At 44.9% G+C, this 15,427-nt stretch overlaps 1 protein-coding gene across 4 annotated transcripts in view; it reads right to left on the bottom strand.

Annotated features, from left to right (window-relative positions):
• Nucleotides 1–327: 327 nt before the first annotated feature.
• Nucleotides 328–15,427, bottom strand: part of MRAP2 (melanocortin 2 receptor accessory protein 2) — a 45,665-nt gene continuing 30,565 nt past the window's right edge. For all 4 annotated transcript variants that reach the window (XM_074948053.1, XM_074948057.1, XM_074948056.1 and 1 more), the window contains one exon: nt 328–13,677. In XM_074948053.1, coding sequence (XP_074804154.1) covers nt 13,284–13,677 — 394 coding nt within the window. In that variant the 3' untranslated portion in view covers nt 328–13,283. The remainder of the gene's footprint in view (nt 13,678–15,427) is intronic.

Genomic DNA, 15,427 nt, shown 5'->3' with positions numbered 1-15,427 from the left:
GTGGTTTTCAAACTAGAGCCACCGCTTGTTCAGGGAAAGCCCCTGGTGGGCCGGGCCGCTTTGTTTACCTGCTGCGTCCGCAGGTTCGGCCGATTGCGGCTCCCACTGGCCACGGTTCACCGCTCCAGGCCAATGGGGGCTGCAGGAAGGGCGGCCAGCACATCCCTCGGCCATTGCTGCTTCCCGCAGCCCCTATTGGCCTACAGCAGCGAACTGCGGCCAGTGGGTGCCAAGATCGGCCGAACCTGCAGACGTGGCAGGTAAACAAACTGGCCTGGCCTGGCCCGCCAGGGGCTTTCCCTGAACAAGCGGCGGCCCCAGTTTGAGAACCACTGAGTTAAACTGAGGATGTTAAGCCCTAAAATTGAAGTAAGTTGGAGCCATGTGTTGCAACAATACCTCCTGAGTGTAGAGAGAGGGGAAAATCTCCTGAAACAGAGCAAAAGCGGACTGAGAAAACAGCTCATTGGCTTTTATTTTAAAATCCTCCTATAGTGGAATTAGTGTATCTGTCAAATAAGTAATTCTGTATGTTCATTTGGTGCTTTTGTCCCCGTTTTACTTTCTACATTAGGGGTATCCTCATTCATTTGTGCTTACAAGTGAAGATATTTTAAAAAACTGAAGTTCTTTGTAGTATCATTGGAAACTAGGAAATAATCCTGGACATTTAGTACAAATTTCCACAATCTGTTACTGTAAATGGATGCCCTGATCCTTAAAAATGTTCCCCTGTAACAGATTTTACATTTTGAAATAAGCAGAGCCTTGATTCCTTATGTTAGTTGCCATTTTCCACTTTAAACCCTGTGGAGGGAACTATTTTCATGTACCGGAAATGTTTTGAAAAAAATAGAATAGCTAGCCTGATAAGTCACTGACCTAGATTAGACTAAGCAGTCTTTAAACAGAGAAAATCTGCATCACTAAAGAATAGGATATACAGCAGAGTATCACATCTTGTGATGGGAGTTGTGGCTATATAAAAGGAGTCAAATACATAACTAGGGTTGGGGTTTTTTTTCAGATTGCTATTGAAACAAGTGAGGAAACTGTTGATATAACTCCATGATTTATAAAAACTATCTGTATGCAAGTTTAAAGTACTGCATATGCCATTGCTGGAGCTTGGGAGTCAGGTTTACACCTGCAAACCCTTTATTGGTTTTGAAAGACAATGGGGAGTACATAGACCACTGCAGAGATTAACTACTTTAAATAGGCAGGAGATAGGCCTTAGTTGAATAAGTCAGCCTCTAATGTTATGAAGTACCTTGTCTGAAACTGTCTTTTATGGGAAAAAGTATCCAGAAATTTGTAGCAGGCCACTCCAGGTGTCCTGGGCTGCTGCTAGCTAAGTTTCAAGACTGGGTGTATCTCAACCACTGAATTGATATACTTGATCATTCTTCTGGGGATGGAAAACTGCAGGTTGCCATACTAATTGCTAGACATAGTATAGCAGTAGCCTTTGCCATAGATAACCTGCCTGGCATGCCCTGGCAAGGATGGATAAGGTAGTGCACTAGGTTGTGTTTTGTATTTGCTCGCTCTCCATGAGGGTGCTCGGGTGCAAGCTTTCACAATTCCATCCTGTCCCATTTGTAGGGGAAGCTGCTAGATGTTCTCATAATTGTGGGCTGCAGTGCCTTCAGTCTGCTTATTACGTGGATCTCTTGCTCTCCTCCAGCCCATCTTCCACAGCCAGGGGATAGGGCACTGGACTCAGAATTTAGACTTTCCTACCTCTATTTCTCACTTTGGGAATGTTACAAATCAGTAGCAAAGTCACACTTCACCATTTCTGCCTTAATTTCCTCATTTTCAAAATGAGGATGACACCCCCCTCTATAAGGCACTTGGACATTTACAGCTAAAATGTACTCTAAATGCTAAGCATTATGGGAAAATAAGGAATAAGTTGCTGCAGCTTTTTGACACTCATTCAGCAAGTCTATGTGGACACTGGCAGGAAAACAAAGGTTAATAGTTAATGAAACTAGAGTAAGAGTTTTTACCTCAGATTTTATTAAGATGAGAGAACATGCAAAAACTACCCACAAGCACATGGCTCTAGTTTTACTACACTGGAGGACATACATAAATAGCCATGTTTAGGAAATATGTACCCCCTAAGTAATAGCTGGTTTTACCTTACATGTAGTGTAGGGACAGAACATATACAAAAATATACTGCTTGGTAACATTTAGTACTGCAAGTTCCTTGGGAATTAATAACAATTCCTTCAGTTGTATAAGAAGTTACATTGTAGTGTGTTATATTAGAGGTTATAAATCAGTACAGCAAATTTTAGCTTTGAATCCTATGTCCCAGAACCCCTTTAGAAAAAAAAAGATAGTGAAATATACAGCACAAGCACAAAGGAAATTGTTTTCACGTAGCTCAGTGGCTATTCCAATTAGCTGAATTTGTTTCAAAATATGAAACTTAAAATACAGCAGAACCCTGTAGTCAATCTAATTAGGGCCAGAGCAGATAATCAAAACTTTGGATAATGCAGAGACTGGGAAAGTGCGAGGCTACTGTTCTGTCTAGCAGCCACAGGAGAGATCAGCGCACACAGGACCAGAAGTGGGTGGTGTTTCAGTTAATGGGCTGAGGCACATAATGAAGGATCAGATAAAAGGGGTTCTACTGTATTAACAAATTCTCAGTGTCCCTATAAAAATAACTTTTTAAAAATATATATTCTCAAACAAAAATGTAGTTTGTCATGAATCTTCTCCTTGTGGGTACTGCTGGGGAGTTGTCTGATCTGTTTTTGGCTTCCTACACAGAATTATTTAATCTAACTAAAGTCATACAATTTAAGATTTATCTTTGACAGGGGACTACGCTGGTTAGTTGAATCACTAGTTTTATTTATTTATTCTTTTTATATAAAATAAGAGGCTGGGCAGATATTTTCAAGTTTGCATTTTTTTGTACCATAATTGGAGGGGGAGGAGTGCACACACATGTGCATGGCTACCTTAGGGCTTGCAGGGACTACCAGAGCCCACATACACATATGTACTGCTCTAAATCCTCTGTACCATTTGGGTAAATAAATCATACTTCACTTTGGAGAAAGTGCTTCTGTGTCACTACCCACTGTTCCTGACCACAGACTCCAACTCCAGCAGGGCCAAGCCCCGTTGGCCCTTCGAGGTAAGCACAGTTGGCAGGCAGGGAGGGATGATAGAGAGCCAGTCTGCGAGCAGTTGGCTGGCACAATTCCACTCCAATGAGAAGTAGAAGCATAATCCTGGCACCTGTGGGAGTCCAGAAACAGGTCCCAGAAGAGAGAACCTATCCTGGTTTTGGTCCCTCTTAACTGGACTGTCTACAGCAATTTTCTGGTCTTTTATCACAGCTACCAGCAAACTACTTTTAAAAAAATATATATTTGGAATGTAAAATATTACATTCCCTTGCTGCCCATGACTAAATCTCTTTCATGGCAAGCAGTCATACAGTGAGAGGACAGATAAGCTCTAGGTAGGGCTACACTAAATTCATTGGTAGGAAAATGGTTTAATTGCTTAATGACAGTTAATCAAATACTGCTGTCAATGTTTTGCTCCTCCACACCTTGTTCAGCAACTAATGCAGTCCATCATAGACTGCTTATTTTGCAGGTTTGCTGCAGAGATGCAAATTTGATTAGGTGGACATGGCAAATTCTTTTATACTATGGCAAATCTTTTTCCCAAGCAAAATGAAAATTACTTTGGAAGCTAAGTTTTAACGCTTCCTTCCCAGCTCAAAAGCTACCTTAGCACTTATTAAATTATGAAGGCTTGATATTCTCTGTGCTAGAATCCTTAATTTTATCTGAAGCAGATAATACGCTTGTCTCTCTCCTCTCCTCCCATCCCCCCCCTCCCCAAAAAGCACACCACAGCTCGAGGCTGAATTCAGCCCCCAACCTATGCAGGCACTGCTCCCCAAGGATTTGTAAGTGAGGGCAGCAGTTGGTTATGAATATTTATACAGGGATGGGCTTGGTCTATACTTCTGCATTAAATCAACATAGCTATGTTAGCAATATGGGGGAAAAAAATACACTTGATTTACATAGTTATACCACTTGACCACCATGAACATGTCCTCTGATGGAGGTAGTGTTCCCATACCAACAGAAAAAACCTTTCCTCCAGCAGCGTAGGCTGCACACAAACCATGTCTTTATGACAGCATAGCTACAGTGACATTGCTATGGCCGTGTATTGTCAACATATCACTTATGACTTTGAGCTGCGATTTTGATCAGACTGCCCCCCAGCAAAGGGTGTAGCTGGGTCAGAATTCAGATAATGGAGGGCTGTGCAAGATGCAGAGGTGTTAATTCAAGATGTAACATTTTTTTTTTTATTTAGTTTTAAACCAACAGCTCCACATGGTGTTCAGGCACTGCTTGAGGGGAGGACTTGAAATTGAGCACCTGGAGAATTTATAATCATTAAAGAGCCACTGACTTGTTCGTGTCAGTATGCCACTCAGGGACCACTTATTACATGCAGTTTACCTCCAGCAGTTTCAAGGGGGTGGGTATCTTTCACTTCTTAATCTAAGCTGCTGTTACACTTTCTTAAACTGCTATCAACAGTTCACTGCAGAGGTAGCTGCATTTCACTTGACATAATGGGGGATAGCTGTTTGTAAAATCTTTTTGTTTAGTATCAAGAGACATTATGCATCAAATGCAGCACAACTACACTAATCAATCGTTTGATACAGGGGTGAATTTTGGAATATTAGGAAATAGCCTTTCAACAAATACTAGTTGGTACCTTAAACAGCCTTCCCTTTGTGTCTGACCCTTCACCATTCCACTTTGTAAAATCAACAAATGGCCTATATTTCAAAGATCTCAGACCTTCAGTCATTGTAACACGCTCCTCACCACCTCTGCAGAATCCAGGTTCAAAAGGTTTTGATCCAACAGCTGCAGATTTAATTCAAACAAAATTAATTAAATCTTTTAAAACGGTTTACATTGGTACAAAATAAATGCAGTATCCACAGTAGACCTTGAACACAAGCAGCCTCTGCGTCCAATACAAGCTTCACAAAACAGAGTATATCCCCTTTATCAAGTGAGATGGAGGGAAGAGCTCACTGCCAAACCACCACACCTTCCAGCACAGGATTAGAGCACACACGACATACTTTGTCCATGTTCTCTTCCAACATCTTAGGGCCCAAGAAATCCTGTGGCTGGCCCTAGCACTACCCACTTTTCATCAGGGGGCCAACAGAAATTTGGGGGGGATGTAGGGCCCTTCCCCCCCCCTGCAGAAAGCAACAACTTATTTTGATAGATGTGTCCCTTCGGTACTTTCTACAGTGGATGTGGTGTTATAAGGTAGTAGCAAGAGATGCCAATGCAAGATTTTTTACCCATGTCTAAACAACCTTTTGTGTAAGTGAAAAGTCCACAAAAATGTACTTAAGTTGTCAAGACAAGTTGGAAAGAAAAAATGAATAAAAGGGGATTTAAACAATTTCCATTAAAATAAAAAATTAGAAAGACAAGATGGGTGAGGAAATATCTTTTATTGGACCAACTTTTGCTGGTGAGAGGGACAAGCTTTTGAGCAACACAAAGCTCTTCTTCAGGTCTGGAAAGGGTAGTCAGTGTGTCAACTAAACACAGGGTCAAACAGAAAACTTGTCTCCAATGTAAGTTGATCCAATAAAAGATAATACCTCACCCACTTTGTCTCGCTAATATCCTGGGACTGACATGGCTACACCACCACTACATACAAAAAAAAAAAATTTAGTCATCCAAATAGTTTGACACAAATTAATAAGGCTCATTACTTAAAGAATGTTGGCCTTGTGTTTTGTGTTGATAAATGCAGAGATTATTCATTATATTACAAGCTGAGTATACTATTTCACACCATGATGCTAGCAAAAACTCTAATAGCTAGGGCCCTACTAAATTTGTGGTCCATTTTAGTCAATTTCAGTGTCATAGGATTTTTAAAATCCTAAATTTCATTATTTCAGTTATATATATTTGAAATTTTAGGGTATTGTATTTGTAAGGATCCTGACCCAAAAGGAGTTGGGGGAGGGGGGTCATAAGGTTATTTTAGGGGGGTTGTACTGCTACCCTTACTTCAGTGCTGCCGCCAGCAGCAGCACTACCTTCAGAGATGGGCAGCTGGAGAGCGGCGGCTGCTGGCTGGGAGCCCAGCTCTGAAGGCAGAGCCACTGCCAGCATCAGTGCAGAAGGAAGGATGGCATGGTATGGTATTGCTACCCTTACATCTGCAGTGCTGCTGGCAGGGCACTGCATTCAGAGCTGGGAGCCCAGCCAACAGCTGCCTCTCTCCGGCCACCCAACTCTGAAGGCAGCGCAGAAGTGAGGGTAAAAAACACACAAGAGACCAGATTTCACGGGGAGGAGACCAAATTTTACAGTCCGTGACACCTTTTTCATGACAGTGAATTTGGTAGGGCCCTACTAATAGCCACTGGACTCCTCTCAGTGATGGGCAATATGACAGTATATACATATCTAATCTTTTTCAATATATTTGACATATGCTACTTGTCTAAGTCTGAACAATCTGTAGTTGGTCTCATTTAGATTATATTCATCACAAAATTGTCAGTGTCAAACAGTCTTCACGACCAGTATACAAGCAAGTCAATGTGTACGCCATGCTCTGTCTTGAACAACTACGGCTGCCTCCACATTTGGCTTTTTACATCTACATGTAATGAGTTCCGGGAGTGCTTCAGTGGCAAGTGTCTGTGTCATTAGTGTTGGAGAAATCTGTCCAGCCTTGTGATGCCAGCTATTTCCATGGGGGGAGAGAAGAGATGTCAGGTCAAGCCTCCATGGCATCGTTCCAGATAAAGGTCTGGTAATCTGCATGCTTGGTATGTTGCACAAGACTATCATAAATTGTGGGGAGGGCCTTGTTCCAGGTCTGTATGTATCACACACCATTTACATCTACTGAGTTAGCCGTTGTGTCAGAGAAGGGTTATCAGAAGTTCCTGCGCAGCTGAAATCAGCACAAGTATCTCCAACACAGTGCCAAAATTGGCAAGGCTTCTAAATTTGTGTGGATTTTTCCTGATAAACTTTAGTTTGCAAACCATGCCAGATTCCTGGTTGAATTACACCCAGTCAGCATGTGTACTGCTGGCAACATTCTGCATAGTTGTTGTCCAAGTGCAGCTCCTTTGGCGTGGGCTGGTTTATCTTTCACACCAGTACATCCCCAAAGTTTGAGTTGTTTCCAACTTGTGAATAAAGTTACTCCAGCCACTGACATTGCAGTTCTCAGAGACTGCATCACTATTTGAGGTTATTCTTATGAAAGCAACATGAAGTAGATGGAGAGTATCTGGTTCTTTGTGCGATAAGAATAGACTTCTTGGTCTACAACTCCCTCTGAAGTGAAAGATATCCCCTGATCCAAGTCCCTTGTGGCGTTGCTGAGGACACAGTCAAAGAACAAGATGAACAGCACTGGAGCAAGTACGCAGCCTTGCTTCACTCCATTCGCGATTTCAAATGCATCAGAAAAGTCACCACTGGGGAGCACTTGCACTGTCATGTGGTCATGGAACAGATGGATGATTTGTATGAACCTTCTTGGGCAGCCCATTTTATGTAGAATAGCCCATAGACCCTCTCTGTTGACTGTATCAAAAGCTTTCATCAAATCGATGGAAACTGCATTCAGGTCCATGTTCTGCTCTGAACACTTTTCTTGGACCTGCCTTACGACAAAGATCATGTCCACAGTACTATGATCTGGTCTGAAACTACAGTGCACTTCTGGCAGATTCTCCTCAGATATGTCTGCAATGAGTCTGTTCAGTAAAATGCGAGCTAGTATTTTCCCTGCCGTACAGAGAGCAATGCCTTTGTAGCCTCCATAAGCAGCTTTGCTGCCTTTGTTTTTGAACAATGATACAATAATAGCATCTTTGAAGTCTGGTGGCATTTCCTCCTCCTAAATGCTACTCAAGATGTCATGGAACACCTTGATGGCCTTGGAGCCTGCTGCTTTATAAAGTTCTGCTGGAATACCAGCCTTTCCGGATGCTTTGCCAGAGTTCTGTTGTTTCATTGCTTTCATAACTTCCTCAACTGATAGAGGGAAATAGAGATCATCTTTGATGGATTTCTCAGGTAAATGATCATTGTGTAAGCAGATCATAAGTTACACATATAGACAAAACAACAAGCAGAGGGAAGACGTAAGGTAGATTTGCCATAATGAAATTAATGCATTGTTATACACATGTTAAAAGAGAGGCATTACTTTGACTTTTCAAGAAATTTGTGATGGCAATTTGACATGATTTACAAAACTATCTATAATTCTCAGAGGTAACCATGGTATAATATCACATCTCCCTAAAAAAATCACCTAATCCCATCATAAAAATGTGTTGGGATGCTACAGATTTTAAATTTAGGCAGGGTTTTCCATTTGGGCCTCAACTATTTATTAGTTTTCTGTAAGTAATTGTCACCTCAGAGTCAATACCTCTTCCAGTTCTTCTTCGAGTGCTTGCTTATATCAATTCCAATTAGGTGTGGGCGCATTGTGTGCACGATCGTCGGAAGATTTTTACCCCAGCAAAGCTCAGTGGGTCGGCTGAGGCGCCCCCTGGAGTGGCGCCTTCATGGCGCTGGATATATGCCCCAGCTGACCCAGCTTCCCCTCAGTTCCTTCTTACCGCCCGTGACAGTCATTGGAACTGTGGAGCGCAGCGTAGCTGATCTCCACTCTCCCTAGCATTCGCTTTATTACCTGTTAATAGTTTGTGATTAGTTGTTAATAGTTGTTAGTAGTTCTTAGTATAGTTAAATTTAGTTTACTTAGTGGGGTGGAACAGGGTCTTCTCCCCTCTCCCGGTACCGGGCCCATGCCTGGGTCTCCGGGCTTCAAATCCTGCTCGGCTTGCCTGAAGCCAATGCCAATGCTAGACCCTCACACTCTTGCCTAAGCTGTCTGGGGGAATCCCACCAAGCGGACAAGTGCCGCATTTGCAAAGCCTTCAAGCCAAGGACCAAAAAGGAGCGGGACTTTAGACTGAAGCAGCTCCTTATGGAGGCGGCACTTAGCCCAGTCCCTTCGTCCGTGCACCCAGACTCGGCGGCGTCTTCGGTGCGGAGTACCCCTGCGACACCGATTGGTCCGGTACCGCGTTCGGACTCTACTAAAGACTTGCGGCACCAGGTCTCCCCGGCACCTCCTCCACCACGGCGCCGGTCCCTATCTCCGGGCCAGAAGTAGCAGCAGCCCAAGCAGGTTCTGGCTGCTTCTCGTTTGTCGGTTTGACAGCCACTGACACTTCCTACACCACAGTTGGAGCTGCGTCCATTGCCGGAGCGCACAGGACAAGTAACAGCTCCTGCACCATCTACTCCAGCGCCACAAGGGCTGTCGAGTCCGGTGCATGTAAGCTCCCCGGTGCACACTGCGGTCAAGCTGAGGCTGCCCTCCACACTGGAGACCTTTGCAACAGCGCGGGACTTGATCGCGCTCACAGAGCTGACTCCCCTGCAGCCAGCGGCATCTCCAGTGCGGGCAGTGCCGTTGAAGGGAAAACCGTCCCTGATATGACCGCCGTTGCCGAGTGAAGCAGGACTGCACTGGTCCCGATCTGGGTCTCAGCACCTTTCATGGCATCGCTCGCAGTCCCGGCACCGATCTCATGCTCGGCACCAGTTGTACTCGAGATGCCACTCCGGCTCAGAGATCCGAATTGCGGTATGGCCGGTACCGATCGGGCTCCCAGTACCGGCCAGAGCAACAATCAACCTGAAGCCGATCCCGGCGCCGATCTCACCAGAGGTCACCATCGAGATCCAGATCAGGCTCCCAGTACCAATAAGACTGCAGGCACCGATCGATGTCTCAGTACCGTTCTGCATCACGCCACTGGTCCCTGGCACCGTACAGCACTGGGGGACTCTGCGCCGACACATACGGCACCGCCTTGGCGGTCTCGCTCCACCTCCACGTGGTCACGCTCACAAGATGGCTACCACGCCCAGGACCAGGGCGACGACGGTGCAGGCCAGTGGCCTCTACCAGGTCCACGTCCTTAGCCAAGTGGAAGCGTTTTTCCTGCTGGTGCGCTCAGAGTCATATGGCCCCGTTACAGGCATCAGTACCTATCATCTTGGACTACCTCCTGTCCTTAAAACAGCAGGGCTTGGCGATATTATCCATCAGAGTGCACCTTGCAGCTATTTCGGCTTTCCACCTAGGCAAAAACGGGCGTTCAGTCTTCTCCAATGCCATGGTCAGCAGATTTCTCAAGGGGTTGGAGTGCCTGTTCCCATGAATTCAACAACTGGTCCCTACGTGGGATCTTAACCTGGTCCTCTCCAAACTCATGGCTGCCCCGTTCGAGCCGATGGCCATGCTCACTCCTGTACCTTTCCTGGAACACAGGCTTCCTCGTAGCTATCACCTCGGCGAGGCGTGTGTCTGAGCTCAGGGCACTCACATCGGAACCACCGTATACGGTGTTCCACAAGGACAAGGTACAGCTGCGACTCCACCTGGCCTTCCTCCCTAAGGTGGTGTCTGCCTTCCATCTCAACCAGGACATCTTCCTCCCCATCTTCTACTCAAAGCTGCACGCCTCTCGAGGGGAACAACAGCTGCACTCCCTGGATGTTTGCAGGGCCCTCGCCTTCTACATCGAGCAAACGAAACCTTTCAGGAAAACATCGCAGCTGTTTCTGTAGCAGACCAGATGAAGGGCCTTCCCGTCTCCTCCCAGTGCATCTCGTCCTGGATCATATCATGCACCCATGTGTGCTATGACTTGGCTGGTGTCCCAACTACGCACCTTACCGCCCACTCCACACGGGCTCAGGCTTCATCTTCTGCTTTCCTGGCACATGTACCCATACAGGAGATTAGTAGGGCAGAGACTTGGTCATCGGTGCATACCTTCACCGCCCACTGCGATAATTCAGCAGTCCAGGGGTGATGCTGCATTTGATTCAGCGGTCTTTCACTTCGGGACATCTCACTCCAACCCCACCGCCTAGGTAAGGCTTGGGAGTCACCTAATTGGAATCGATATGAGCAAGCACTCGAAGAAAAGACAGTTACTCACCTTTGTAACTGTTGTTCTTCGAGATGTGTTGCTCATATCCATTCCAAACCCGCCCCGCTTCCCCTCCGTCGGAATAGCCGGCAAGAAGGAACTGAGGGGGCGCTGGGTCGGCTGGAGCATATATCCGGCACCATGAAGGCGCCACCTCAGCCGACCCACTGAGTGTTGCTGGGGTAAAAATCTTCCAACAATCGTGCACGTGGCATGCACACACCTAATTGGAATGGATATGAGCAACACATCTTGAAGATCAACAGTTACAAAGGTGAGTAACTGTCTTTTTTAAAAGGTGAAGAAAAAAAATATGTTGCAATAGAACTAAATCTCTCCCAAACTCTTTATTTTGTTAGAGGATAGGTCTCAGTGGTTTTGCAGTTACCTAAAAAAATATCAGAATGCGTGAGCACTACAGTTGCAAGTACTGTGCAGCCACTTGCTTGCTTTCTCTGAGGGCATGGCTACACTTGCAGAGGTAGAGTGCTGGGAGTTAAATCAGCCTTCGGAGAGCACAGCAGGGAAAACACTGCCGTGTGTTTACACTGACAGCTGCAAGCGCACTGGCGTGGCCCCATTAGCAGTTCTTGCAATGCCACAAAGAGCAGTGCATTGTGGTAGCTATCTCAGTGTGCAAGTGGATGCAATGTACTTTTCAAATGGGGGCGGGGGGGTGTTTGAGTGTGACAGGGAGTGTGTTGTGTGTATGTGGAGGGAGAGAGATTGGGTTTTGGGGGGGGGTCAGAGAGTCAGCATGCTGTCTTGTACATTCAGACAGCAGCAGACCCTTCCCCCCCCCCCCCCCGCGTGCACACACTCTCACAACAGCAGCATTCCACACTAATGGTTTGCTTTGTCCCAGAGCAGATAAGCATGCCGGATGTCAGAAACTGAGCTTTGAAAGGGGATAGCCGCATTCCTGTAGCAGAGTTCAAAACAATGAGAAGAGTAGCCACTTGACTTCAGGGGATTATGGGACGTTTCTGGAGGCCAATCACAGCACCGTAATGCAATACCTCTTTCACACGGACGCCCGGGCATTTCAGCTGGGGCACAGTGAACTTTATGCTTCTTGTGGAGGTGGATTACTAGGAGCACTCCAGTTGCAGAGTCCAGGCGCTCTGCGTGCCTTGCCAGTGTGGACACATCGGGAGTTAGGGTGCCTGGGGCTGCTTTAATGCGCTCTAACTTGCAAGCTTAGCCAAGCCCTGAGTCAAGTACAGTAGCAGCAAGTATAAATCCATTACAAACATACACTATAGTAACTGGCTACATCTGCTGTGCTGTGAGCAAAACAAGAATGTTTTCTACCCTGTTTCCTATTGTTTCTGTATTAAATCCTGTGCTCACTATGTTAAAGGCTTGCACTGACACTCAAGTCCACTAAACAATGTTATTAATTGTACGTAGAACGCATTCATTCTAGGTCACCCACCCACAACTGCAAGAATATGAAATTTTCTGAAACACTAAATATGGCCACTGAATATAATATACAAAACAGCATCACTAGAATTTTGATACATGGGGTTTCAGCAGCCTCTAAAAGCGGATAGGAGTCTTGGGTGCAGATTAATGGCAGGCAAATTTCTATTATGTTGGTTATGTTTCAAAATAATCTGCCTTTTGAAAGGGGGCAGGGGAGGAGAGGAGATTCAGAGGCCCGAAAAGGTGCTTCCTCTTTTTATTCCTCCATTCAGTCTTGATTTGAGTTTACTGTCCTCCTGGACAACCAGTTCCACACCACTCCTTTCAGAATCCAGTGATACTCCTCCCTGTGCAGCTGCAGCAATCCCCACAAAGCAGAGTTAAGTGCATTGCAACTCTTGTATCGTGTTAGTGTGTTCTGCTACCACTAGGCAGCTGGGCATGATGGCTAGTTAAATAAAACAAATAGCAAGCAACAACAGCAATGCCAAAGAAGGTTTTGATCTTAGGAAACACTTGAAAGTGACATAAAATAAGTCTTGACATAAAATATTAAGTATTTCACTTTATACGAAAGTGAAATCAGTTCAATATTCACAGTAAAACACAAGGCATAAGATAAGAAATATCTTCTATTGAAATAGGCAAAAGGTCTGATGTTAGCAGCTGAATAAGAGTTCCTGATACCACAGAAACAATAAAGACACTCTGCTTTAGAAATCAAGGTTTTTCAGTTAAGGATCTGACGTGAGACTTGGATAACTGGTTTGCTTTCTAAAATGATTGGGGGCTCTGAAATCAGCAGATCATCTTCACCAAGTGAAGAACTCTGGTCAGTGTTCACGAAGTTGGGGATGTTAAATTTTGTAAGGCAATTCAGCTCCTCCTCCAGCCTTCCACTACTCCTTGCTACTTCCTGGAAGTGAATATTACTGTCCAGACCAAGGGCTTTATGGCTTTGTTTTGCTTTGTCCAAATGCTCCACTTCATTAATGAAAAAGTGAAAGAGTGACCTGGACTCTTCAGCTACTTGACGTGAAAAAACCTTGTCTGACTCCAGAGGTTTTCCAAAGTCTGCCACGAAGCTACTCACATGAAATCTTTTTTCAGAAGGTTCTGTATTGCTGGGGGAGAGGGGAAAAAAAGCAAAATTATATATACTAAAATAAACCATGGAAATAAAAATAGCTATTAGACTTCAAAATGATAACCTCTGAGCATCAAATGTTACTTCAGCAGGCATCAAAATTGGGAATAAATGCAAAAATATTCATTTACCTACGGCATGTTTAAAAGATGAGCTATCTACTTCATATTTTTCTGTTGTAAAATGTTTGTAGGTGTTTATTTCTATAGATGTTGTAGTGCTGGAACAGATCATTAATGCCAGCATTCCTACACTGCACTTTAATATGCTAGGTATTAGAAAACCCTGATCCTCCCATTTCATTTAATCTACTGCTAAATAACTCCTCGTTTAGTATTATGAGTAATAACAGTAATAATTAGAGCAGCACTTAACATTTTCAGAGCATTCTACAAAGCATTAACTGACATCTGTGGGATGTATGGAATGGGTACTGCCTCCATGTCTCTTTTGTGACTAGTAATCACTTGACTAGCAGGTGGTCAGCGGAGGCATCTATGAAGCTGAAGTCTAAGGGCCTAGATCTAGATAGGGGACGTATACTCAGCACTGCAATACCTAATGTTTAGGAGCCCTTGCTGCCTAGTGGAATCCACAGCCCCGAGTTAGGTGCACTGGCTCTCCAAACCATACCTGGGGAGGAGTCAGGTGCCTAAGAATGGGATTCACAAAGGCCAGCATGCTGAGCAGTGAGCCACGTAAGCTAGGCAATAGGTAAGGCCCTTCATTATTGGTATTTACTGATTTTCCCAGAAAAATTCCCAGGGTTTTAAAAAAGCCAGTATTCAGGTGTTGCTGATACTTGCTGAAATTGTGGCTTTTCCGAGACCCGGGAATTTTTCACAGGGAAGCAGATGGGGCCGTGCATAAGGGCCAGTAGGGTTAGCAGGAGGCTTTGCCCAGCAGGGGGGCTAGTACTCCTGGGGAACAGTCTTTCACCCCCCTCCAAGGGTGGAGAGAGGGAGATGAGCAAGGGGATAGGTCCTGCAGGACTGGCGCAGAAGCTTCCTCAACTGCCCCTTGGTGTGTACATGCCCCTTCTCCCCAGCCACAACTGCCCTCCCACCGCCCTTACTTTGTTTTTTTTTGTTTGTTTTATTTTACTAATTTTTTCCCAATAAAAACCAATACATTCCCAGGACATTAAAAAAAAACAACAACACACCACACCCAAAGCGAAGGGACTTCCTCCAAGGAAATGACAAGAGGGGTGTGCCTAGTCCCACCCCTCAAAAGGACTTAGGTGCCTATGTCTGAACCAGAAGGAAAATGCCTCTCTCTGCTTGGTATTCACAGCCCTAGACCCTCTCCTGCAGTTCGGCACCTAAGCCCTTTCTCACCACAAAAAATGAGGGGCTGGTGCCCCCCCATTATAACCTTATCGCAGTGGTTAGAGCACTCACCTAGGATGTTGAAGACCTTGATTCAAATCCCCCTTCTGCCTGATATGGAGCAGGGATTTAGACCCACATCTCCCAAGTTTCAAGTGAGAGTAAACTAACCACTGGGGTTATTCTGGGGTAGCTTGCTCTCTCACCTGTCTCCTGATGAAGTTGTTCTATTATGTAAAAATATGGGCCAGACAGAGTGAGAATTCTCTATAGCCCTATGGTTAGGGCACTCAGAGACTCAAATTCAATGTTCCAATGACTATATTCATTATTTAAACAAAGTGGAACAGCTTCAACATGAAACACAGAGAGACCAACTCTAGAATACTCTATAGC

The sequence above is a fragment of the Natator depressus genome, chromosome 3 (genome assembly GCF_965152275.1).
Source record: "Natator depressus isolate rNatDep1 chromosome 3, rNatDep2.hap1, whole genome shotgun sequence".
Taxonomy (NCBI): Eukaryota; Metazoa; Chordata; order Testudines; family Cheloniidae; genus Natator; species Natator depressus.
This window is presented reverse-complemented; position numbering and strand designations above follow the sequence as displayed.